General features: G+C 45.5%; 1 protein-coding gene across 11 annotated transcripts in view; it reads right to left on the bottom strand.

The window, feature by feature from the left end:
- Positions 1 to 27,292, bottom strand: part of TAF1 (TATA-box binding protein associated factor 1) — a 140,014-nt gene that overhangs the window by 44,655 nt on the left and 68,067 nt on the right. For all 11 annotated transcript variants that reach the window (XR_012160665.1, XM_073358674.1, XM_073358677.1 and 8 more), the window contains 8 exons: positions 27,115 to 27,234; positions 26,775 to 26,950; positions 25,508 to 25,749; positions 8,240 to 8,453; positions 5,457 to 5,622; positions 3,000 to 3,211; positions 2,633 to 2,741; positions 1,861 to 1,959 (listed from right to left, as the gene is read on the bottom strand). Coding sequence is in view for 10 of the 11 variants with exons in the window: in XM_073358674.1 (XP_073214775.1) it covers positions 1,861 to 1,959; positions 2,633 to 2,741; positions 3,000 to 3,211; positions 5,457 to 5,622; positions 8,240 to 8,453; positions 25,508 to 25,749; positions 26,775 to 26,950; positions 27,115 to 27,234 (1,338 nt within the window). In the remaining variant the exon portion in view is untranslated. The remainder of the gene's footprint in view (positions 1 to 1,860; positions 1,960 to 2,632; positions 2,742 to 2,999; positions 3,212 to 5,456; positions 5,623 to 8,239; positions 8,454 to 25,507; positions 25,750 to 26,774; positions 26,951 to 27,114; positions 27,235 to 27,292) is intronic.

Genomic DNA, 27,292 nt, shown 5'->3' with positions numbered 1-27,292 from the left:
CTGGGGACGAACTACAGCAAAGCTGGGGCGGAATAGTTCCAATGCACCTTCACTGGCGGCAAGAAGGAACTGAGGGTGGGGGGAGCACGCAGCTCCCCTTATACCACACCACCGAGGCACCACTCCCGGGATCGCTGGGGCGCTCCCCTCTACGGGTGCTGCTAGGGGAAAAACTTCCGGCACTGGTGTACTTGGCGAACACGCACACCTATTGTGGAATACACATGAGCAATCACTCGAAGAACAAGTCGATATTCAACAGCTCTCTCCAAAGTCCCACATAATACAATTATAAAGCTGTATAAATTGCTGCACAATTGTCCCTTTTGCATCTGCTCTATAATTGTGCTAAGCTTTTATTTTAAAAAAATTCACTAATCCTTACCATGGAAAAGATAATCTTCAAAGTGTGAAAGAAATGTAAGCCAATACAATGATGTATTGATATGCTGGAGGGTACGGATAGGATACAGAGGGACCTAGACAAATTAGAGGATTGGGCCAAAAGAAATCTGATGAGGTTCAATAAGGGCAAGTGCAGAATCCTGCACTTAGGACGGAAGAATCCCATGCACTGCTACAGACTAGGGACCGAATGGCTCGGCAGCAGTTCTGCAGAAAAGGATCTAGGGGTGACAGTGGACGAGAAGCTGGATATGAGTCAACAGTGTGCCCTTGTTGCCAAGAAGGCCAATGGCATTTTGGGATGTATACGTAGGGGCATTGCCAGCAGATTGAGGGACGTGATCGTTCCCCTCTGTTTGGCATTGGTGAGGCCTCATCTGGAGTACTGTGTCCAGTTTTGGGCCCCACACTACAAGAAGGATGTGGAAAAATTGGAGAGAGTCCAGCGGAGGGCAACAAAAATGATTAGAGAACTGGAACACATGACTTACGAAGAGAGGCTGAGGGAACTGGGATTGTTTAGTGTGCAGAAGAGAAGAATGAGGGGGGATTTGATAGCTGCTTTCAACTACCTGAAAGGGGGTTCCAAAGAAGATGGGTCTAGACTGTTCACAATGGTAGCTGATGACAGAACAAGGAGTAATGGTCTCAAGTTGCAGTGGAGGAGGTTTAGGTTGGATATTAGGAAAAACTTTTTCACTAGGAGGGTGGTGAAACACTGGAGTGCGTTACCTAGGGAGGTGGTGGAATCTCCTTCCTTACATATTTTTAAGGTCAGGCTTGACAAAGCCCTGGCTGGGATGATTTAGTTGGGGATTGGTCCTGCTTTGAGCAGGGGGTTGGACTAGATGACCTCCTGAGGTCCCTTCGAACCCTGATATTCTATGATTCTATGATGTCTATGAGTCTGGTGACAGCTTTGAAAATGTAGGTCAGAATGCAAGAGGCCTATCAGTGGGGTGTTGAGTCTGAAGCTTAACGATGACACAATGTCAACATTGTGAATTATTCCACTGTTGATCATTTAAAAAGAAACATGAAGCTAATTTACTTACTAATTGTTGGATTAGTAATAGATAATGGGGTGTGAATGAAAAATTCAACCCTTTCTCCCCACATTGATCCTCTCCCCACTTTACTGCTCAGATGTCAGGAGGGAAATGAAAGCAGAGATTTATCATCTCCCCAGGGCCAAAAAGGCTTACCTGCTTTCCTGAATCCAAAAGCTCCAGTTACCATACTGCCTAGACATCTATGATTCAGTTACTCTTACTGAAAACAACCTGCAGCACAATAAACTGAAGATTTGAGGGCAATATTCAAAGGATGCAAGTCTGATTAGACTGGACCAGTGGGGATAGCGTTGCATAATTCTGGGGTCTCAGATTCAGCCACGTAACTCAGTCTATGAGCCTTCTCAGGACACAGAACTTTGACCACAAGGCCTAAACTTACATTGGGAAGATCCCTCATATCGTTGATAATGCCCTCTAGAATGGATGACAAAGTTACCATAGGGTCCGTTCGTCGCCGATGGATTGACTTGTGAGGCCGCTGAAGAAATCAGATAGAAGTAGGAAGTTAAGGCACTTCCAAAACACAAATTATAAATCTAAACAAGTTCTCTGTAGGTTTAAGTTTATTAATTCTATGGGTGGATATGCAGATACATGCCTCATGTGCTGTACTATGGATAGCCAGGAGCAGTGCAAGGACTGAACAGGATGGACAATGGGTAAATCTGCGAGCCTTTCTGTGACTTCTGCAGCAGCTGGTGATGGCTCAGGTGCTACCCAAGCCAGGCAGCCCCAGGGCCAGCTTCAAAAGTTTGGGTGTGTAGGAGGGGGCTCAGGGTGCAGCTCTCTGGCTCCCACTGGCATGGCCCTGCAGCTCCTAGACGGGGGGGCCAGGGAGCTCCACACACTGCCCACGCCTGCAGGCCCTGTGCCCCCGGCCAGAAGGGGTCCTGGGTCACGCGCCACTGCCCTTGCCCCCACCCTGAGCACTCACAGACCTCCCCGAAACTCCCTCCTGAGAACCCGCATCCCCCACCCAAGTTTTAGTTAGGGGTATATAGTAAAAGTTATGGACAGGTCACAGGCCATGAATTTTTGTTTACTGCCCATGATCTGTCCATGACTTTTACTAAAAATACCCATGACTAAAATGTAGCTTTAATAATTGGACATGAAGAGACTAAAATTGACCCAATTACATCTACACTCACATTCAAGTAATCACAGTGAACAGTGGTCCCAACTCGCCGCTTTTTCTTTGGAGGAAGCTGCTGTTTAGGGAACTTCAAGACCAGTGATTTCCTGCGAACCTCATCTGCACTAGAGAAAAGAAATAGACCTCTTATTTCCTTTGCATCTCTTACCAACAAGACTGCTTGCACCTCAGAATCAGCACTGATCCCATCTGGTACAATACCAAGCTCAATCAGGATTTAAATACTACATTATCAACAATATATCTAAAACCCAACCACTTTACTCCTGCGTCTACTGCACCTGTGATGTGTATGTCTTTTGCATCAGACCAGAAACTGCCCTTCTCACCACCCATCCCTGCACCTCCAGTCCTGCCCTCACCTCTCAATCAGTTGCTTTCCAAGGACAATTTTGGTCCCCTCCACTTTGATAAGCTCTTCATTATCATTATGAATAACTGTCTTTTCCAGCTCTTCCTCCTGCTCCTCTGTCATGGCAACAGGGTTGGAGGGTGGGGCATTCGTTTGGTAGTACAAGGGACAGAATTTATTAGTTCTCATGTGTCCAATTGCACCACAGGCTCCACATTTTAACTGCAGAAAAGATCAACAAGGTGAACAATTAAAATTTATTCAGAGTTGAAGGCCAGATGGGAACTATAGATCATCTAGTCTGACCTCTCACAAATCACAAACCATTAAATTTCACTCAGCTATCAGTTTTAAGCCCTGTATAATTTGTATTTGGCTAAAGTATAAGTTCCAGAAAGACATCTAGTCTTAATTTGAAGTCAGAGACAGAGAATCCACCATTTGATTTAGAGGTAAGATAATTACCAATTTACCAGTAAGATAGCAGCTTCTTACTGGCCTGATGTTCTAGCTCCAGATAACATCTAAAGGAAATAATTAGTGCTGTTGATTAATCACAGTTAACTCACGCAATTAACTCAAAAAAATTAACAGTGATTAATCACACTGTTAAACAATAGAATACCAATTAAAATTTTTAAAATATTACTGGATTTTTTTTTACATTTTCAAATATATTGATTTCTATTACAACACAGAATACAAAGTATACAGTGCTCACTTTATTATTCTGATTACAAATATTTGCACTGTAAAAATGATAAAACAAAATAAATAGTATTTTTCAATTCACTGCAGACAAGTACTGTAGTGCAATCTATTGTGAAAGTGTAACTTACAACTGTAGATTTTTTTATTTGTTAGTTACATAGCTGCACTCAAAAACAAAACAATGTAAAATTTTAGAGCCTACAAGTCCACTCAGTTCTACTTCTTGTTCAGTCAATCGCTAAGACAAACAAGTTTGTTTACATTTATGGTAGATACTGCTGCCTGCTTCTTATTTACAGTGTCACCAGAAAGCGAGAACAGGCATTTGCATGGCACTTTTGTAGCCGGCTTTGCAAGGTATTTACATGCCAGACATGCTAACCATTCATATGCCCCTTCATGCTTTGGCCACCATTCCAGAGGACATGCTTCCATGCCGGTGGTGCTTGTTAAAAAAAATTATGCGCTTAATTAAAGTTGTGACTGAACTCCTTGGGGGAGAATTGTATGTCTCCTGTTCTGTTTTACCCAAATTCTGCCATATATTTCATATTATAGCAGTCTCGGATGATGATCCAGCACATCTTGTTTGTTTTAAGAACACTTTCACCACAGATTTGACAAAACGAAAAGCAGATACCAATATAAGATTTCTAAAAATAGCTACAGCACTCGACCCAAGATTTAAGAATCTGAAGTGCCGTCCAAAATCTGAGAGGGATGAGGTGTGGAGCATGCTTTCAGAAGTCTTAAAAGAGCAACACTCAGATGTGGAAACGACAGAACCTGTACCACCGAAAAAGAAAATCAACCTTCTGCTGGTGGCATCTAACTCAGATGATGAAAATGAACATGCATCAGTCCGCTCTGCTTTGGATCGTTATTGAGCAGAACCCGTCATCAGCATGGATGCATGTCCCCTGGAATGGTGGTTGAAACATGATGGGACATATGAATCTTTAGCACATCTGGCACATAAATATCTTGCAGTGTCAGCTACTACAGTGCCATGCGAATGCCTGTTCTCACTTTCAGGTGACATTGTAAACAAGAAGCAGGCAGCATTATCTCCTGCAAATTGTAAGGAGATACAAGATACAACTTGTTTGTCTGAGTGACTGGCTGAAGTAGGACTGAATGGACTTGTAGGCTCTAAAGTTTTAGATTGTTTTATTTTTGAGTGCAGTTATGTATAAAAAAAATCTACATTTGTAAATTCAACTTTCATGATAAAGAGATTGCACTACAGTACTTGTATTAGGTGAACTGAAAAACGGTATTTCTTTTGTTTTTTACAGTGCAAATATTTGTAATAAAAAATTAATATAAAGTGAGCACTGTACACTTAGTATTCTGTGTTGTAATTGAAATCAACATATTTTAAAATGTACAAAACATCCACAAATATTTAAATAAATGGTATTCAATTATTTAGCAGCACGATTAATCATGCAATTAATTTTTTTAATTACTTGATAGCCGAAAATTGCTCATGTCAAGGTAAGAGTCATTAGCACTTAATCTGGAAGTACTGGAACTGGGATATTCTGGATCATGTTATAGGGCAAAGCTAAGCATGGAGTGTGTGACTTATACTTGATATTAAGACTGTGGAAACAGCACCTATGTTGTCATAATCCTATCCCATAGTTTTCTCCTCTTTCTTCTGTCCAAATGAGGAGAAGATTTGCTAGGACACTGTATTCCACTGGCTTTTCTTCCTTGGATTGCTTTGTTTTACTTGATGCTTAGTTACCTTCAGATCTGGCCGCTCCTTCATTTTCTTGGGTTTTTTCTCTGGTGGGCCCTTGAGTTTTTCTTTTTCCTGGTTCCGTTTGAGTCGCCTTAGCTGCTCCTGGATCCTGCGCCGCTCCTTCCGCATCTCCTCCCGGTGCTGCTCATCAAAGAGGGCAAATTTTCGTCTGGAACACAGAGATTTTAATCTAGGTCTACAAGTGGCCAAGCATCCTTCTGCCAGCCCCGTTTTCCTGAAATTTGAACACCCACAGTAGCATTCCTTCCAGAAGAGCCAGAGTGGTGGAGCAGCAGAGCCTTATCCCCAAACGTTCATGAAAAGCACTAGTATTTTTTTTTTTTAAACATTTCCTCCCATGAACAGGATTTACCTAGTTTCACTGATGGGAGCAGTAATCTCTACACAAGTCAACATGCAGAGGGTGGATGGGCAGTAGAACAAGATCTCTTTTCTAATGCAGTTATTGTGACACGTCAACAACACGCCCAGGCCAGGCCTGGCCAGTCCTGGGGTGAAGGAGACACTTGAGATTCTGACTGGTTGACCCACATGGCACTGGTCACAGACTATCTGGACAAATCAGTCTCTTTTTTAGATACACTGTAGATTTACTAAACTAGAAGGTATGAAATATCTTTTAAATCCCTATATTAAAAGAATATTAGGATTACAAAGTCGAGCATTCAGATTGCCTGTGCAACCATAATTCAGCCCTCTTATGCAGATACATTATGATACAGCCTTTAATTACAGGATCACATGCTGTTTTTTCCACAGGCCCCTGCCTCATTCAGTGCACAAGATAAACAGTGCTCTCTAAATGGGTATTAAATATGTTTCATTATCCTTAATGTGCAATGACCTCAAACCTCATTTAACACACACCATCCAAACTCTACGCTAAGTACAGAATTATTAATTTCCTGGATTTTTCTATTGTATTTATCATTATAAATTTTCAAGTGCTTCACAAACATTAATGAATTTATTTTCATAACACCCTTCTGAGCTGAGAGGATGAGATTATCCCTATTTTCCAGATTAGAAATTGACGCACAAAGAGATTAAGGTCAAAATTGTCAGAAGTGTCCACTAATTTGGGGTGCCCAATTTGAGATGCTTATTGCCCGATTTTTCAGAGTATTTAAAATTTTATATGTTCAAAGCACATAAAAATTTATTGCAATTGAGCACACAGAACTTTTGCAAATGAGGCCCTCCGTGTCTCAAGTTAAGCACACAAAATGAGTACATAGTGCCCACAACGTGAAAAGTTTATGGCAGAGGTAGGGATAGAATCCAATTCTCCATGGTGGAATTCCTCTGCCTTAACCCCAAGACTATTCTTTCTCTTCCTGCAATCCCCTGCCTCATTCACCATACACTTCTCAATTTCTACTATAAGTGAGGTAACGATCCTATGGACAATGGTCTCATTTACTACATAACCCTGATTCATGCCCTTAGTACAGTCCATCCTGTGCACAAAATAGTATGTGATCACGTAACTAAAGACTATCAAAGGATATATACAAGGCAGTCAGTTTAAGGTTCCATTAGCAGCCTATGCTTTTAATAAAGCAAACTGAAAAAAAAATCAGAAATTCTAGCGTGTGGAACCATGATGATCCCCACATAACTCTTAGCAGGGCTGAAAACTTTAGATCTACAGCACAGTCCTCTGCCACTGGAGCTAAAAGAGTAACTAGTAGCAGCAGTAAGCTATTATCCTCCATGTGGACCAGTCACTAGGTAGGGAGAGACAAACTTTGCCAGTGGCTTTTATAGCTTTTTGCTAGTCAGGAGAGAAACATAGGGACTCAGAAATCTTGGGTTCTGATGAGTTCTGGTGAGGGGTGTTCTCTAGTTGTTTCAGACTCTTTCTGCCTATCTCTTTTGCTCCTACCCCCTCTGCAGCTAAAATGAGCAACTGTTGGGGAAATCCTACCCAATCCCTGCAGCACTGGACTAGCGTATGCTAAGTGTAAATAGAATTTTTGGAGAATTTATCTACTAGCCTCTGACAAACCTATGAAGACATGCAAATCGCATTTTCAGAGGCTTACAACACAGCTGGAATTTTGCTGGTATTTCACAAAGACAGCAAAAAAGGCAGCCCTATGATCCGAGGGCAACCCCTTTCCAACTTTCAAGTTCATGCACCAAAGTATAAAGGTACTAGAACTTCTCAAAGAAACAGTTATAATAATTTACACTGGCAAAACATTTCCATTTCCTTAAGTGGCTGAACCATCTTTGTTTAAACTTTCCAAAAAATTCAGCTAGAGACAGATATCTAGCATGAAAATTTTCATCCCAAATTATTAAAGTTTGGCAGAGTTATAAAGCAACTGAAACAGGGTCTTACAATGGAAAGAGTTAGGCAACCTTAACTATAAGTGTGGCTGTTTGCTTCACCTACAATAATCCCAGACATCAGCACTGCTGAGCAAATTAAACCACATTAAAAGACAACACATTTTAAACAGAGGGGAAATTATGTGTATTTGGACAATTGCACTATTGGAGATTTTCACCTCTCTCTCATTAGATACTGGACAAAGCCAGAGAGACTGCTCCACAGGTCATGGGGAACATACCTCTTCCTGCCATGCAGCAGGCATAAGAGCCATCCCACCTGCAGCCAAAAGAGTGCATTCTCAATTGAGTTATACTGAATTCAGTATTTTTCAGCAGTAATTCCCCCACAGCCAGGAACTGCATGTGCCAACACTCTACATTACTGATGCCAGAAGGAAACGAAGAGTCTTCTAAGGCCTTACATGAACTCTTCATCCTTGGTGGTCCGTATTCGGCTGTAGGCATCAATGACAGAGGGCTTACGAACTGTCTCACACCGTACATACTCTTTCCCATCCTCATCTCGAAACGTGCGATAGATTTTGAGGCGACGGCCAGTGGCAGAGGAATTGAGACTGGTTACAGAGGCAGTGTCATCATCTTTGTGAGAGCCTGCTGAGGTGCCCGAAGCTGATGCTGCAAAAGAGATTATTTTAATGGTTTCCAAAACAGTTCATGCTCTAGAAATGTCAAATTTTACATTCCCTTTGTCCTGAGAGATCATGAGACACCAATACCAAAGAGCAGGGACAGGGACAAACCTGTTTGTTTGAGAATCTAAGATACCATGTCTAGAATCTAGGATGCAGGTGTAAGGCATGCAGATACCATGGTATGAGCAGAAAGATAAGATGAGAAGTTACAAAGATTTATCTATGCAGGTTCTTTTATTGGTGCTCATCAATGCAAGGTAGCCTATTTCCCCTTGTTTTTTCCTACCTCCCCCCCAGACGTTATTGTTAAACCCTGGATTTATGCTGGAAATGGCCCACCTTGATTATCATACACATTGTAAGGAGAGTGGTCACTTTAGATAAGCTATTACCAGCAGGAGAGTGAATTTGTGTGTGTGGGGGGAGGGGGTGTGAGAAAACCTGGATTTGTGTTGGAAATGGCACACCTCGATTATCATACACATTGTAAGGAGAGTGGTCACTTTAGATAAGCTATTACCAGCAGGAGAGTGGGGTGGGAGGAGGTATTTTTTCATGCTTTGTGTGTATAAAAAGATCTTCTACACTTTCCACGATATGCATCTGAGGAAGTGAGCTGTAGCTCACGAAAGCTTATGCTCAAATAAATTGGTTAGTCTCTAAGGTGCCACAAGTACTCCTTTTCTTTTTGCGAATACAGACTAACACAGCTGTTACTCTGAAACCTGTCATTATGCAAGGCACTGCATTTAGCCGAATGGAGTGGAAATCTATCAACTGCATGAAAAAACTTGTACAGATACAGACAGACATCTTCCTTTCCAAATGCAAACAGATGGACATCGTACCGAAAGGACTGAAGGTAAAAAATCCATTACAATCTACATACCACACAGACTATGCTGACAGCTTGTGCCACACGCTCTCAAAGAAACTGCGGAATCACCTGATCAACATCCTCTACAGCAAACAGGGAAAGATTAAGAATGAGCTCTCAAAAATGGATACTCTCATAAAAAAACAACCTTCCACACAAACTTCCTCGTGGCTGGACTTTACTAAAACTAGACAAGCCATTTACAACACACACTTTGCTTCTCTATGAAAGAAAAAGGACACTAAACTTTCTAAACTACTACATGCCACAAGGGGCTACAGCAATGGTTCCCTCAACCCACCCAGCAATATTGTTAACCTATCCAACTATACTCTCAGCCCAGCAGAAGCAGCTGTCCTATCTCGGGGCCTCTCCTTCTGCCCCTCCACCCCCACGAACATGATACAGTTCTGTGGGGACCTGGAATCCTATTTTCGACGTCTCCGACTCAAGGAATATTTCCAACATACCTCTGAACAACATACTAATCCACAGAGACCTCCCTACCACACTACAAAAAGAAGGATTCTAGGTGGACTCCTCCTGAAGGTCGAGACAGCAGACTGGACTTCTACATAGAGTGCTTCCGCCGACGTGCACGGGCTGAAATTGTGGAAAAGCAGCATCACTTGCCCCACAACCTCAGCCGTGCGGAACACAATGCCATCCACAGCCTCAGGAAAAAACTCTGACATCATAATCAAAACGGCTGACAAAGGAGGTGCTGTTGTCATCATGAATAGGTCGGAATATGAACAAGAGGCTGCTCGGCAGCTCTCCAACACCACTTTCTACAAGCCATTACCCTCTGATCCCACTGAGAGTTACCAAAAGAAACTACAGCATTTGCTCAAGAAACTCCCTGAAAAAGCACAAGATCAAATCTGCACAGACACACCCCTGGAACCCCGACCTGGGATATTCTATCTACTACCCAAGATCCATAAACCTGGAAATCCTGGCCGCCCCATCATCTCAGGCATTGGCACCCTGACAGCAGGATTGTCTGGCTATGTAGACTCCTTCCTCAGGCCCTACGCTACCAGCACTCCCAGCTACCTTCGAGACACCACTGACTTCCTGAGGAAACTACAATCCATCAGTGATCTTCCTGATAACACCATCCTGGCCACTATGGATGTAGAAGCCCTCTACACCAACATTCCACACAAAGATGGACTACAAGCCGTCAAGAACACTATCTCCGATAATGTCACGGCTAACCTGGTGGCTGAACTTTGTGACTTTGTCCTTAGCCATAACTATTTTACAATGTATACCTTCAGATCAGCGGCACTGCTATGGGTACCCGCATGGCCCCACAGTATGCCAACATTTTTATGGCTGATTTAGAACAACGCTTCCTCAGCTCTCGTCCCCTAATGCCCCTACTCTACTTGCACTATATTGATGACATCTTCATCATCTGGACCCATGGAAAAGAAGCCCTTGAGGAATTCCACCATGATTTCAACAATTTCCATCCCACCATCAACCTCAGCCTGGTCCAGTCCACACAAGAGATCCACTTCCTGGACACTACAGTGCTAATAAATAATGGTCACATAAACACCACCCTATACCGGAAACCTACTGACCGCCATTCCTACCTACATGCCTCCAGCTTTCACCCGGACCACACCACAAGATCCATCGTCTACAGCCAAGCTCTGCGATACAACCGCATTTGCTCCAACCCCTCAGACAGAGACAGACACCTACAAGATCTCTATCAAGCATTCTTACAACTACAATACCCACCTGCGGAAGTGAAGAAACAGATTGATAGAGCCAGAAGAGTTCCCAGAAGTCACCTACTACGGGACAGGCCTAACAAGGAAAATAACAGAACGCCACTAGCCGTCACCTTCAGCCCCCAACTAAAACCCCTCCAACGCATTATTAAGGATCTACAACCTATCCTGAAGGATGACCCAACACTCTCACAAATCTTGGGAGACAGGCCAGTCCTTGCCTACACAGACAGCCCCCCAACCTGAACCAAATACTCACCAGCAACCACATACCACACATCAGAACCACTAACCCAGGAACCTATCCTTGCAACAAAGCCCGTTCCCAACTGTGCCCACATATCTATTCAGGGGACACCATCACAGGGCCTAATAACATCAGCCACACTATCAGAGGCTCGTTCACCTGCACGTCCACCAATGTGATATATGCCATCATGTGCCAGCAATGCCCCTCTGCCATGTACATTGATCAAACTGGACAGTCTCTACGTAAAAGAGTAAATGGACACAAATCAGATGTCAAGAATTATAACATTCATAAACCAGTCAGAGAACACTTCAATCTCTCTGGTCACGCGATTACAGACATGAGAGTCGTTATTTTACAACAAAAAAAACTTCAAATCCAGACTCCAGCGAGAAACTGCTGAATTGGAATTCATTTGCAAATTGGATACAATTAACTTAGGCTTGAATAGAGACTGGGAGTGGCTTAGTCATTATGCAAGGTAGCCTATTTCCCCTTGTTTTTTCCTACCCCCTCCCCCCCGACATTCTTGTTAAACCCTGGATTTGTGCTGGAAATGGCCCACCTTGATTATCATACACAATGTAAGGAGAGTGATCACTTTAGATAAGCTATTACCAGCAGGAGAGTGGGGTGGGAGGAGGTATTTTTTCATGCTTTGTGTGTATATAATAAGATCTTCTACACTTTCCACAGTATGCATCCGATGAAGTGAGCTGTAGCTCACGAAAGCTTATGCTCAAATAAATTGGTTAGTCTCTAAGGTGCCACAAGTACTCCTTTTCTTTTTGCGAATACAGACTAACATGGCTGTTACTCTGAAATGCAGTATCAGCATCAACAAAGATTTCACATATTAACTGGGAGAAGTTAAACCATGGCACCCAAGTGTTATATAAATATCTAGGTCATACACATTTAGCTTCTGTCATTTCTTCCATTGCAATTTCTGCCTAGATAGCTGCACTATGTAGCTGCCCTGGACACGAGGAAGAAAAATCAGACAGAGGAACCCAAGATACAGCAGTAATGTTATAGAAATTACTAAATTACTAAAAGGCAAGTACAAACAATAGTAGTACTTAATCCTTAAAAGCACATCTCAAAACATGCAGTCCATAAGCCTGAAAGAAAGGAAAACAACTGGGTTAGCCACGCCCACACATCTTTCTGGAAGCAGAGTTCTGGAACAAGTTCTCCTGTAAAGGGGTCTGTAAGGAAGAGTTACTCACCTTGTAGTGACTGGAGTTCCTCCAGATGTGTTGTCCCATGTGTAGAACACTTCAGGATTGCACGTGTTCCATGAACCCAGGACTAGAGATTTTTTCCCTAGCAGAGTTCATGTGGTCCAAGTATGCACTCCATCTCTCATCATCATCATCCATACCAGGGGAATAAAGGAGGCTGCCAGACTACTGCTATCTTAGTTTCTTCTTCACCGCCAGTTCCCAGTACAGGAGAAACCAGACAGTGGGAAAAGTGGGTGTGTAGTGCACTACATGTAGAGAAAATATATCTCAAAGAACTCAAGTCACTGCAAGGTGAGTAACCCCTCCTCCTTCTTTGAATGATTGTCCCTATTATGTAGTGCACTTCAGAAGATACCCAAGCAGTGTCTTTGTAAGGAGGCAGGTGCCTGGAGTCCTATGACACAAAAGATTCCAGAACTGCCCTGCCTGGAGAGGAATCAGAATCAGCTGCTTGCACAAATCCACAGTGTCTAGTAAAACTCAATATGGAATTCCCAAGACATCACTTTAAAGACATCAGTAAGGGGACCATTTTTTAAGGAAGACTACCAATGCTGCCTGAGGTCTAGTGGAGTGAGTTCTCATGCTGCCCTTCAGGGATACATTGTGTATCTCATAGCAGAGTTGGATACACCTGAGATCCATTTCAACAGCCTCTGGGAGGAGATGGCCTCTATGTTCCACAAAAGAGACAGAGTCTAGGGGACTTACAAAATTATTTCGATCTCTGCAAGTAAAAAGCAAGAACGCTGTGCTTGTCTAATGAATGTCACATGACCTTATCTCTGGTAGAATGAGGCTTAGGATAAAACACAGATAGATGGATAGTTTGGTTGATGACACCATCTAAAGGATGAACTTAGGATGCAGTCCCATGGATACCACCTCCTTGCAAAAAACTGTACAAGAAGGGTCACCAATAAGTACCCTTAGGCTCCCCAATTCTTCTGGCCGACATGATAGCAACCAGAAACACTACCTTCGTAGAAAGATAATAGTAGAGAGCAGAATTCCAAGCGGTCAGATGGTGACTTAAGGAGGGTTGATAAATAAAACTTAAAATCCCAGGTTGGTACTGGTTTTGCCACTCAAGGGAAAGCTCAAATCATACCCTTCAGGAAGCAGGCAACGATTGGGTGGGGAAAACAGTTAAAGTGGTTACCGGAGGATGAAATGTGCTGATGGCCTCCAGGTGTACCCTGAGGGAGCTAAGAGGTAGCCCAATACATCTGGGGTCTTAGACTGTAAAGCGGAAATTCCTTGGCCGTCACACCAAAACATAAATCTTCCCACTTCACTTTATAACCCGGGTAGAGTTCTTTCTTCTGCTGTGCAGGATGGCTTGGATATCAGACAAACAGGCCTCCTCTAATGCCAACATCCTCCCAAATACCATGCTCTCAGATAAACCCTGTCTGGGTTGGGGTGGCAAATCCATCCTTTGTCCTATTTCCCCTTGTTTTTTCCTACCCCCCCACCCTGTTCCTCAGACATTCTTGTTAAACCCTGGATTTGTGCTGGAAATGGCCCACCTTGATTATCATACACATTGTAAGGAGAGTGATCACTTTAGATAAGCTATTACCAGCAGGAGAGTGGGGTGGGGGGAGAGAAAACCTTTTGAAGTGATAAACACCCATTTTTTCATGATCTGTGTGTATAAAAAGATCCTCACTGCATTTTCCACTTTTAAGCATCCGATGAAGTGAGCTGTAGCTCACAAAAGCTTATGCTCAAATAAACTGGTTAGTCTCTAAGGTGCCACAAGTACTCCTTTTCTTTTTGCGAATACAGACTAACACGGCTGTTACTCTGAAACCTGTCCTGGGTTAATAGCTGACATATCAGGAGAAGGTGGAGAAGAGGTTGGGCAAACAGTTGTGGAAGCATCAGGTAACAGAATCATCAGGCCCAACCCACTGCTATACAAATGACTTGCACCTTGTCCTGCCTGATGTTCCTCAACATTCAATCTAAGAGAGGAATTGATAGGAATGCTCCCAAACACTGTATCAGAAATGCGTCACCCAGAGATCCTCTAGAGCAAAACTCCTCACCCTTGTTAACTTGGGATGCAAAGAGGTCTGTGGATGGGAGGCTGCACACCTGAACCACCACCTGGAGTAGGAGGTTGTGTAATTCCCCACTCACGTTCTGTGGAGAAATATCTGTTCAAAGAATCTGCTTGGGTGTTGTGGATCCCTGGTGGATGGACAGTGGATAGGGTTATTTGCATGGGAATGCGCCTACTCCAAAGGGCAATGGCCTCCACGTACAGCTGTGAAGTGCATGCTCCGCCCTGCTTGTTAATATAGACAGTGGTGTACAGCCTGACAACTACCTGGATTGACTGGCTGCGGATGCAAGGGTGGAATTGTTTGCAAGTTACTCTGACTGCTCTTAGCTCCAACACATTGATGTAAAGCATAAACTCCTGAGGGGACCATATACCTGGGGAAACCTGTTCCTCCATGTGAGCTCCCCAAATTAAGAGGGACATGTCTGTTGTCATAGTTTTTGTTGGAAATGGGGAGTTGATTGGAACCCACACACATACTGTCCTCCTGTCTTCTGATCAAGTAAATGAGGTTAAGACGGTCTGGAGAACCGTGACAAGTAAGTTGAGACTCTGTTTGCCAGAAGCATAGATGGTCCACAACCAGGCCTGTAGACATCTGAGGTGAAGTCTCGTCAATGGTATCACATAAGTACTCGCAGCCACATGACCCAACAGCACCAGATAGGATCATATGGACATTCTGGGGCTCAGACAAATTTGTTGTATGAGCCCAGTGTTGGAGAGGAAGCAATCACCTGTAAATATGCCCTGGCTGTAACAGCATCTAGACTCTCCCAGAATAAATTCTATTCACAGTGAGGATTCTTGAACAGATGTAGAAGTATGCTGGTTGCTCCTTGTGTTTCCTGATATCATCGTCCCTTCACAAACCAACCATCTGAGGAGAAGTAAACTGTTACCCACTCCTGACTGTGAACTGCTACCACCAACAGTACCTTGGCAGACACTCTAGGTGCCGCTGAGAGCCCAAAAGGGAAGAACTCTGTACAGCTAGTACTACTGACCAACAACAAGTCTCAGGAATATTCTGGGGGCTGGATGAGCATCCATCTGAAAGCAGGCATCTTTGAGATCGAGGGCTGTGAGCCAATTCTCTAGATCTAGAGACAGATCAATGGATGACATGGTCACCATTCTGAATTTTAGGTGGCAAGTGAAAGTGTCCCTGAGGTTCCTGCAATAGGTCTTCCAATCCCCTGTCTTCTTGGGGACAAGGAAGTCCCTCGAGAAAAATTCTTTTCCCCTTGCTGTTGGGAGGTACTAACTGTATTGCTCCCAGGGTGAGGAGAACTACCTCCTGCAGAAGAATGTTCTCATGAGAGGGGTCCCCAAAGGAAGATGGGTAAGGGGGTTGGAAAGGAAAGAGAATTGGATGAGACACCATCAGTCCATTGTGATTTCTGTTCAGGAAGATATGGGGTGTGAAAGTCAGCCTCCAAAAAGGGAGCTGAAAGACAAGACGGGTTGTGCAAATCCAGAGGGACAGTTGGTGAGCAGCTCGTGACAGTGCTGGGCTGAAAGCTGGTGGAGAATGCATATTGCCATCAAAGCGGTTTTTTTATTTTGTGGAAAGGTGATTTGATAAAGCAGAAAATTCAGAAGGCACTCAAACTGTTTTTGAAGTTAAAATATTCACATAAATGCTTGCTGGGTGGAAAAGGGGAATTAAGGGATGTGACCTTTCGAACCCTTGCATTCACACCCTACACACCATTGTAATAATCTTCGTACAAAATTTGACTTACGAGGTATCATTTGAAAACTAGTAACGCACTGGTCAATAATACCATGGTGATATGTGTGCTGCCACATTCTATGTAAAGTCAGGAACATGAAATTAAAATTACGACTGAAATGTGTTTACCAGACACGTCTAGGGAGGGGGTTAAGTCTGTTTCTCAAAGACAAAGGACAAGCTGACACCTCTTGCAAGGTGTCATCAAAGTTAACTGGCATTCACTTTGGGGAGGTTTAGGTTGGATATTAGGAAAAACTTTTTCACTAGGAGGGTGGTGAAGCACTGGAATGGGTTACCTAGGGAAGTGGTAGAATCTCCTTCCTTTGAAGTTTTTAAGATCAGGCTTGACAAAGCCCTGGCTGGGATGATTTAGTTGGGGATTGGTCCTGCTTTGAGCAGGGGGCTGGACTAGATGACCTCCTGAGGTCCCTCTTCCAACCCTGATATTCTGTGATTTTATGATCACCAGTCAAGCGGCCATTTATTGGCAATAATGGGGGACAGGAACAGATTGATCTGTGCTTTAGCAAACAGTATGGAACCTCTTTCACCATGAGACTCCAGGTCTCCATCCTCACGGTGGGAAGGAACTTTACGTAGGGGAATCCCTCAGGAAAACACATTTCAAAGGGGGACCAGACTACACAAGTGAGATACAAAAATACCCCAGATATTTGCTTGCTCTTGCTCTCTCCCACCTAAGACAAGAAAGAAACCAAGCTCTGGACTTCGGGAGGGGTTCTGACCTGAGAATTTGGTCATACCTATTGCCTGGAACATGTGGTAAGGATTTTACCTATAATGAAGTTCTAGCTACTAGAAGTAGTAGTTACCTTGTACAGCAACGATGGTTCTTCGAGACGTGTGCCCCTATGGGTGCTCCACTCTCGATGTGCTTGTGTCCCTTCGTTGCTGATCAGAGAACTTTGGTAGCAGTGTCTGTTAGGCCTGCACTTGCGCCATCCCTCCTCATGCCCTGCCATGCGGCTAGTCGGCACATGCGGGCTAACCCCCCTCAGTTGCTTCCCTACTGCAGTGTCATTGGCAAGAACCCTGAAGTAGAAGGGAAGAGGGTGGGATGTGGAGCACCCAGAGGGACACACATCTCGATGAACCATCGTTACTGCACAAGATGAGTAACAACTTCTTCTTTGAGTAGCATTCCTATGGGTGCTCCACCATAGGTAACTCCCAAGCAGTATCCCTATTAGCAGTTTGGGACTTCAGAGTCGGGTCAGTTACAGATGACAGTACTGTGGAGCCGAAGATGGCACTGGAGGCGGACTCCCCAGTGATCACATAGTGTTCTGCAAAGTCAGTCTGCATAGTGGACTGACACCCATGTCACTGCTCTACAGATTTCTGACAGGGACAGTCTTGAAGAAGGTGATGGATGAGGAGCTCAACCTCACTGAGTGCCTGCAAATAGTATCTGGAGGGGCAGTATTACGAACGTGATAACATTGTCTGATGCAGTTCGAGATCCATTTGGAGAGTCTCTGGGCCAATATAGTTGAACCCGTCTCCTCAATGGTAAGAAAAAGCCTACAAGACTTCCTGAAAGCCTTCATCCTATTCAGATAGTTGGCTAGGGCTCTCTTGACGTCTAGTGTGTGTAATATAGCCTCCCTGTTGTCTCGGTGAGGATTAGGTTGGAAGGTGAATGAACTGGTTCATGTGAAACGGGGATGAATTTTGGGTAAGGCCTGAGCGTAATCTTGTCCCGAAAGAATACTATGTAGGGGGATATGCCACCAGAGCCGCTAGTTCCCCTATTCTCCTAGCCAAGGTGATTGCCATCAGGAAGGCCATTTTCATGGAGAGGTATGTAACAGGTGGCCATGGGTTCAAAGGGAGGCCTGGTCAGTCCTTTCAATACTAGGTTTAGGTCCCATGCGGGAGTAGGAAGTTGAGGTTGCAGGAAGAGGTTTACTATATCCTATATATATATATACACACACACACACATATACTATACTATATCGCACGCCCGGGTTCTCATGGGAGACTTCCATCACCCTGATATCTGCTGGGAGAGCAATACAGCAGTGCACAGACAATCCAGGAAGCTTTTGGAAAATGTAGGGGACAATTTCCTGGTGCAAGTACTGGAGGTACCAACTAGGGGCAAAGCTCTTCTTGACCTGCTGCTCACAAACCGGGAAGAACTAGTAGGGGAAGCAAAAGTGGATGGGAACCTGGGAGGCAGTGACCATGAGATGGTCAAGTTCAGGATCCTGACACAAGGAAGAAAGGAAAGCAGCAGAATATGGACCCTGGACTTCAGAAAAGCAGACTTTGACTCCCTCAGGGAGCTGATGGGCAAGATCCCCTGGGAGAATAACATGAGGGGGAAAGGAGTCCAGGAGAGCTGGCTGTATTTTAAAGAATCCTTATTGAGGTTACAGGGACAAGCCATCCCGATGTGTAGAAAGAATAGTAAATATGGCAGGCGACCGGCTTGGCTTAACAGTGAAATTCTTGCTGATCTTCAACACAAAGAAGCTTACAAGAAGTGGAAGATTGGACAAATGACCAGGGATGAGTATAAAAATATTGCTCGGGCATGCAGGAGTGAAATCAGGAAGGCCAAATCACACCTGGAGGTGCAGCTAGCAAGAGATGTTAAGAGTAACAAGAAGGGTTTCTTCAGGTATGTTAGCAACAAGAAGAAAGTCAAGGAAAGTGTGGGTCCCTTACTGAATGAGGGAGGCAACCTAGTGACAGAGGATGTGGAAAAAGCTTATGTACTCATTGCTTTTTTTGCCTCCGTCTTCACGAGCAAGGTCAGCTCCCAGACTACTGCATTGGGCAGCACAGCATGGGGAGGAGGTGACCAGCCCTCTGTGGAGAAAGAAGTGGTTTGGGACTATTTAGAAAAGCTGGACGTACACAAGTCCATGGGGCCGGATGCATTGCATCCGAGAGTGCTAAAGGAATTGGCGGATGTGATTGCAGAGCCATTGGCCATTATCTTTGAAAACTCATGGTGATCGGAGGAAGTCCCGGACGACTGGAAAAAGGCTAATGTAGTGCCCATCTTTAAAAAAGGGAAGAAGGAGGATCCTGGGAACTACAGGCCAGTCAGCCTCACTTCAGTCCCTGGAAAAATCATGGAGCAGGTCCTCAAGGAATCAATTCTGAAGCACTTCGAGGAGAGGAAAGTGATCAGGAACAGTCAGCATGGATTCACCAAGGGCAAGTCATGCCTGACTAATCTAATTGCCTTCTATGACGAGATAACTGGCTCTGTGGATGAAGGGAAAGGACGTGTTGTTCCTTGACTTTAGCAAAGCTTTTGACACTGTCTCCCACAGTATTCTTGCTAGCAAGTTAAAGAAGTATGGGCTGGATGAATGAACTATAAGGTGGAGAGAAAGCTGGCTAGATTGTTGGGCTCAACAGGTAGTGATCAATGGCTCCATGTCTAGTTGGAAGCCGGTATCAAGTGGAGTGCCCCAAGGGTCGGTCCTCGGGCTGGTTTTGTGCAATATCTTCATAAATGATCTGGAGGATGGTGTGGATTGCACCTCAGCAAGTTTGCAGATGACACTAAACTGGGAGGAGAGGTAAATATGCTGGAGGATAGGGATAGGATACAGAGGGACCTAGACAAATTAGAGGATTGGGCCAAAAGAAATCTGATGAGGTTCAACAAGGACAAGTGCAGAGTCCTGCACTTAGGACGGAAGAATCCAATGCACCGCTACAGACTAGGGACCGAATGGCTCGGCAGCAGTTCTGCAGAAAAGGACTTCGGGGTGATAGTGGACGAGAAGCTGGATATGAGTCAACAGTGTGCCCTTGTTGCCAAGAAGGCCAATGGCATTTTGGGATGTATAAGTAGGGGCATTGCCAGCAGATCGAGGGACGTGATCGTTCCCCTCTATTCGACACTGGTGAGGCCTCATCTGGAGTCCTGTGTCAAGTTTTGAGCCCCACACTACAAGAAGGATGTGGAAAAATTGGAGAGAGTCCAGCGGAGGGCAACAAAAATGATTAGGGGACTGGAACACATGGCTTGTGAGGAGAGGCTGAGGGAACTGGGGATGTTTCGTCTATGGAAGAGAAGAATGAGGGGGGATCTGATAGCTGCTTTCAACTACCTGAAAGGGGGTTTCAAAGAGGATGGCTCTAGACTGTTCTCAGTGGTAGCAGATGACAGAACGAGGATTAATGGTCTCAAGTTGCAGTGGGGGAGGTTTAGGTTGGATATTAGGAAAAACTTTTTCACTAGGAGGGTGGTGAAACACTGGAATGGGTTACCTAGGGAGGTGGTGGAATCCCCTTCCTTAGAAGTTTTTAAGGTCAGGCTTGACAAAGCCCTGGCTGCGATGATTTAATTGGGGATTGGTCCTACTTTGAGCAGGGGGTTGGACTAGATGACCTCCTGAGGTCCCTTCCAACCTTGATATTCTATGATTCTATATCCTTCAGAAACCTTTCAGAGGTCAGGTGTGACAGCATTGAGTATCCCTATACTGGTTGGTGGAAGGCTGCTATAGCTGCTATGTGGACTCAGAGAGCTTAGAGATAGTCCCAATCTTTTTAAGGTCAGTCCAAGATATATGGAACAGTCACAGATGTTGAGGAGATTTGTTGTACACCAAATCCGAAACTTGGACCATTTCTGCAAGGAAGTACATCATGTCGAGGACTTTCTACTGTGTAATACCTCTTGCACCTCCTTCAAACAGGAGCTTTCTGCGTGTTGCAATCAAGAAGGAGCCATGCCTTGAGGCAGAGAATCCCCAGGTTGGGATGTAGGGTACATCCTCTGTTCTGCGAGAACAGTACGGAGTGACTGGGAGAGGGATTGGTGGGCACATCACAAGCTGTGACAGGTAAGGGTATGAGATCTGTCTCAGCCAAGTAGGAGTGATCAGTAGGATGTGTGCTCCATCTGCGTTTATTTTCAGCAGGACTTTAGACAGTAGGGATAAAGGAGGAAAGGCACAGAGAAGGTCCCTGTCCCAGGGGAGGAGGAGAGCATTGCCCAGGGAGCGTTGTCCTATCTCTGCTCCGGAGCAGTAGCATGGACATTTCTTGTTCAGGTAAGTCGTGAACAGCTCTATAGTTGGTGTCCCCCATTGTCTGAATAGACTGTGAAGTACTACTGGGTCTAGCTCCCACTCGTGGTCAAGTGGGAATCTGCGACTGAAACTGTCCACTATTGAGTTTTGTGTGCCCGGGAGGTAGGCTGCTGCCAGTGAGACATCGTGGGAGATAAAACGGTTACCTACCTCTCGTAACTGTTGTTCTTCGAGATGTGTTGCTCATGTCCATTCCAATAGGTGTGCGCGCACCATTTGCATGGTCGTCGGAAGGTTTTTCCCCTAGCGATACCCGTTGGGTTGGTTGTGGAGACCACTGCAGTGGCACCTTTATGGCGGTATATATAGGTCCCTGCCGACCCGCCGCCTGCTCAGTTCCTTCTTGCCAGAATACTCCGACAGAGGGGAGGTGGGCGGGATTTGGAATGGACATGAGCAACACATCTCAAAGAACAACAGTTACGAGAGGTAGGTAACATTTTTTCTTCTTCGAGTGACTGCTCATGTGAATTCTAATAGGTGACTTCCAAGCAGTTTGCCATGGGGAAGGGTCAGAGATCACCCGGTTGCTGAGTGCAGGACTGCCCTGCCAAAGGCTGCAGCATCCCTCGTCTGCTGGGTAATGGCGTAGCGTGACGTGAAGGCGTGGATGGAAGACCACGCTGCTGCCTTGCATAGGTCCCGGACAGGGACCTGCGCCAGGAATGCTGCAGTCGATGCCTGCACTCTCGTGGCGTGTGCCGTAAGCGGAGGGGCTGGAATTTTTGCCAGGTTGTAGCAAGTCCTGATACAGGACGTGATCCATGATGAAATGCGCTGGGACGAGATTGGGAGCCCCTTCAACCTTTCTGTGATTGCAATAAACAGCTGCGGTGACTTACAAAATGGCTTTGTGCACTCAATGTAGAATGCCAGGGCACACCCAATGTCCAGGAAATGGAACATGCATTCTCTGTTACTGGCATGGGTGAAGGCATAGCTGCACCTTGTCTTTATAAGAGAGTGTATAGGGTGGTTTGTAAGTCAGCGCTCTGAGCTTGGATACCCTTCTGGCTGAGGTTATGGCCACCAGAAAGGCCATCTTCCAGGAAAGGTAGGACAGAGGGCAGGTTGCCATGGGCTCAAAATGGGACCTCATGATTGCAGACAGGACCAGGTTGAGGTCCCACTGGGGAACAGACTGCCATACCTGAAGATAAAGTCTGTCCAAGCCCTTGAGAAAGCAGCCCACCATGGGATTACCGAAGACTGACCTACCCACTGCCCCCGGGTGAAAGGCCAAAATGGCAACCAGGTGTACCCTGAGAAAGGAAATTGCCAACCCCTGCTGCTTGAGGTATAACAGGTAGTCCAAAAAAGGGGAATTGGCGTTAGCTGCGGTTCAGTTCCCCTCTGCAGAGGCCAAATGGGAAAACTCTTCCACTTTGCCAGGTACGTGGCATGAGTGGAGGGTTTCCTACTTCCCAGCAGGACCTCCCTCACTGGGTCCGAACACTGAAGCTCAAGGGGGTTCAGCCACGGCGATTCCAAACCATGAGATGGAGGGACTCCAGATTGGGGTGTTGCAGATAGCCATGGTCCTGTGTGATGAAGGTCGGGCATTCAGGAAGTGCTACTGGTCTGTCCACTGAGAGGTTCAACAACAAGGTGAACCAGTGCTGGCGGGGCCACGCTGGCGCTATGAGGATCAAGGAACTCCTGTCCCGGTGAACCTTGAGGACTCTGTGTATGAGAGGGAAGGGCAGGAACGTGTACAGAGGGTGACTCGTCCATGAAAAGTGAAAGGCGTCTGTGATGGAGCCTGGGCTGTGGTTCAGGAAAAAGCAGAACCGCTGGCACTTCCTGTTGCTCCGCATCACGAACAGGTCTATGTGGGGAGAGCCCCGTCTCTGGAAAATCGAGTGCGCGATGTCAGGCCTCAGAGAACATTGGTGACCATGGAATGAGCGGCTGAGGTGATCAGCTAGCTAGTTTTGCGCTCTCAGAAGGTGCGACGCCTCTAGGTGTATCGAGTGGGAGATATAAAAATCCCACAGCTCGAAGAACACAGCTGGAACAGGGAAGAGGACCGAGCACCACTGTTTGTTTATCTAGAACATCGCTGCAGTGTTGTCTGTCAGCACCAACACACATGCAGCCTGCAGGCAGGCCTGGAACGCTTGGCATGCCAGACAAACCACCCTCAGCTCCCTTACGTTGACGTGCAGCGATAGTTCTGTGTGGGACCATAGGCCTTGAGTTCTGGTGTTGCCCAGGTACACTCCCCAACCGACCGCCAATGCGTCCATGACTAGGGATAGCGTCGGTTGGGGTTTGGCAAAGGGTACTCCCGCACAGACCGCTTGTGGCTGCAGACACCAGTGGAGAGACTCGAGAATGCGAGGGTAACTATCGTGTCCATTGAGTCCCTCCCCGACCTGTGCACCTGTACCAACCACGTCTGGAGTCGATGGTGCCAGGTCTAGAAGCCCAGGCCATGGGTGTCCCGCCGGAGGACGCACCCTGCTGGAATCCCCTCACAGCTTCTTGATGGGGGAACAACCCCTGTCCGCCCTCTTTTTCTTATGCAGCAGTGGGGACTGTAAGCAGTGCCGCCTGGTAGCACTGGCCTTACGAGTCGGGGAGCAGCATCGGTGCTTCTTGGAGGAGTCCTTCCTTGGTGCAGGGACATCCCGCACTGAGGCCGGGGCACTATGCACTGATGATGTCGGTGTGGCTTCCAGTGCCAGCCGTGGGCGGAGGGCCGAGTCCATCAAGAGGAGCTTCAAACTATAGTCCCACTCTCTCTTAGTCTTGGGTCTAAAGCTCCTGCAAACTGGGCACTTATCTGTCTGATGGCCCTCTCCTAAACACTTGAGACAATAGCCCTCCCTTTTTTCATTTTTCTCAGGCTATGTATGAGTTGCCATTGACCTAGTTGAGCGTTTCCTGATCCCATGTGGAGTTTTGCCTGACCTGATTGCTGCTACTACCCATCTAAACACTGTTGCCTTAGAGGCTCTGTTATCTTCTTTACAAATGGCATATATAAACACATAACCCATCTGACTTTCTGAAGGCTCAGTTCTGTACAAGTAGTAATCCAAGACACTCCTGACATCCAGTCTGATTGTCCTAGACCTTCTGTCAGCCAAAGGAAAAGTTAATAATGTCCTGGTGGTTAAATGCCCCCTCTGTCAAAGTACTTTTCTCTGTCTAAGTTTCCTGCCCACAGTGGCAATACCACATTACAGATCAATCCAGTGCTCATTAAATAGTGATCAGTTTTGATCAGAATATGTGTAATGATGGTCTGAACAACTGTGCACTGCTGCAAGTTGCTTTTGTGGAGGTGAGATGTTTTACCGGCATAGTAAGGACATATCACAATACTGCAGTATAGACAAGCTCTAGGTGTAGATGTACTCCAAATTATACTCTTTTCTGTTGAGACACTACAGAATAGCTGCCCAAGTTTCTCCAGAATAAATTGCTACAACACAGTGTGGTAGATTTGGACACACAAACATGGCTAATGCCTAGAAAGTGTTGTGAAAATCTGTTGCACATATACAACTGTGGTGTAACCAGGTGAGGGTGTCACAAATGGTTAAAATAACATCGTACTAGTTATAGAGTAAATAAAGCCCTAGAGCAGTGGTTTTCAACCTTTTTTCATTTGCAGACCCCTAAAATTTTTCAAACGGAGGGTTCCAAAGAGGATGGATCTAGACTGTTCTAAGTGGTAGCAGATGACAGAACAAGGACTAATGGTCTCAAGTTGCAGTGGGGGAGGTTTAGGTTGGATATTAGGGAAAACTTTTTCACTAGGAGGGTGGTGAAGCACTGGAATGGGTTACCTAGGGAGGTGGTGGAATCTCCATCCTTAGAGGTTTTTAAGGTCAGGCTTGACAAAGCCCTGGCTGGGATGATTTAGTTGGGGATTGGTCCTGCTTTGAGCAGGGGATTGGACTAGATGACCTCCTGAGGTCCCTTCCAACCCTGATATTCTGTGATCTCCTGCCCCCGGCATTCCACTTATTGCAATCACTCACACAATCCTTTTTTGTCTCTCCTGTCCTTTCTGCTCCTTTCTTTGTCATTGCCACTGTCTTCTCCCAGAAGCATCCTCTGCAGCTCCTTCCGCTCCTGTTCTTCTCTCTCCCGAGACAGCTGTGAGCTGGTTTTCTTGTTCTGTAACATATTCTCAATATTCTTTCCCATCTCCTCGAAGTCACTGTCCTCAGCTGAGCTGCTGTCTGTGTCTGTTGACAAGATCTCAGTTGATTCTAAAACTCTGAAACAGGAGACAGCTTCAAAGTCAGTTACCTTACAAACCACAAGTACCTCAACATCTACCCCCACCCGCCATGCATAAATAAGAGGACAAAAGTGACAGCAGTAGGTATGAAACCAGCCCTCCAGGAAGTAGCCTGGAATGTACACAAACCCCTCAAACTGTTAATCAGCTCTCCCACTTCAGCCATCCTGCAGCTCCTGCTCCCAAAAGGAGCCCAAACTCAATGCCCCTCCTCTCATTCAATTGTCCTTCTCTCCCTAGTGATAGTCCAATCATCTGCCTACCCTGCTGGCTCCCAGTCCAACATTTTGGTTGAAGAACCTGGGGCTGGTCTACACTGAAAAGGTACATTGGCACAACTACGTCTCTCAGGGCTGTAAAAATTCCACACCCCCGAGAGACATAGTTAAGCCGACCTAACCCCCAGTTGTAGGTAGAGCTAGGTTGATGGAAGAGTTCTTCCATAGCTACCTCCTCTTGGAAAGGTGGATTACCTACAGCAAAGGGAGAATCCTGCCTGTTGCTGCGGTATGTGTCTACACTGAAGTGCTGCTGCAGCTGTGCCACTGTAGCATTTTAAGTGTAGATATAGGCTCGGAATGGAGATGTAAAATGTCACGAGCTATAGTAACACAGAGAAGGGTGTGGAGCCAGTAGTTGCTATCCAACAGAGACAGGTGTAAGAAGCTAGCAAACTGTGGCCCTAGAAACAAAGCTCTGTGGAATATCATATCACACCTGTCAGGGTATGGTGCCAGACTTCCATTCCTGATCTTTCCCAAAAGGTCTGCAACCAAGAGAACACCAAAACCATGCCGATATTTTCTATAAACATTCCCACAAAGCCCTCATCCTCAGTGCTCTATTAATGTGGCTCAGCTGGACAAATCAACATGAATCCCCACTATGCTTTGGCAGCTCACAGGCATTCAAAGTCCATAAGGCCCATAAGCAAATTGAAAGACTCTAGGCTCCTGACTGTGGGATGGACAGGAGGCTGTAAATGCCTGATAAGAACTTACTTATTCTGCAAGTCGAAGATGCGTTGACACTCCTCTTTATATCTCTCCTGATGTTCTGCCACTGAGAACCGAGACCCACGTGCAAATTTACTCATAGGCCCCTCCCCTGAGCGAGCCTGCTCTGTGGACATTGTGCGCACCACATCAATCACTTCCCAACGGGAAAGCTTCTTAATCTGAGAAACAAGACACACACTAGAAAGGGCTTCAGGAGACAGATAGTTTAGGGAGGAGGATCCGGAGTCAGAAAGGCTAAGAGTTAAAAGTGAGCCCTCTCCATAAGCCACTCTGGATCCCATGCCCGGGGCTCCATACTGTGCAGCTCCTGTATCAAACTCACCTCTTCTTCAGGAACACCAAATTTACGTAGAAGCTGTTTGGCATTTTTGAGAGACAGACGCCGGAGATCAGCATCCGTTCCTGTCACAGTCTTCTTCACTGGCTGTGGCTCCTTGTCATCCTGTTCAAAGAAAGACATAGCCTTTGAATGTCACCACACACACTAACCTTTTCTGTAT

The sequence above is a fragment of the Lepidochelys kempii genome, chromosome 9 (assembly GCF_965140285.1).
Source record: "Lepidochelys kempii isolate rLepKem1 chromosome 9, rLepKem1.hap1, whole genome shotgun sequence".
Lineage (NCBI taxonomy): Eukaryota > Metazoa > Chordata > Testudines > Cheloniidae > Lepidochelys > Lepidochelys kempii.
The sequence above is the reverse complement of the archived record's forward strand: the minus strand, read 5'-3'. Positions and strand labels throughout refer to the sequence as shown.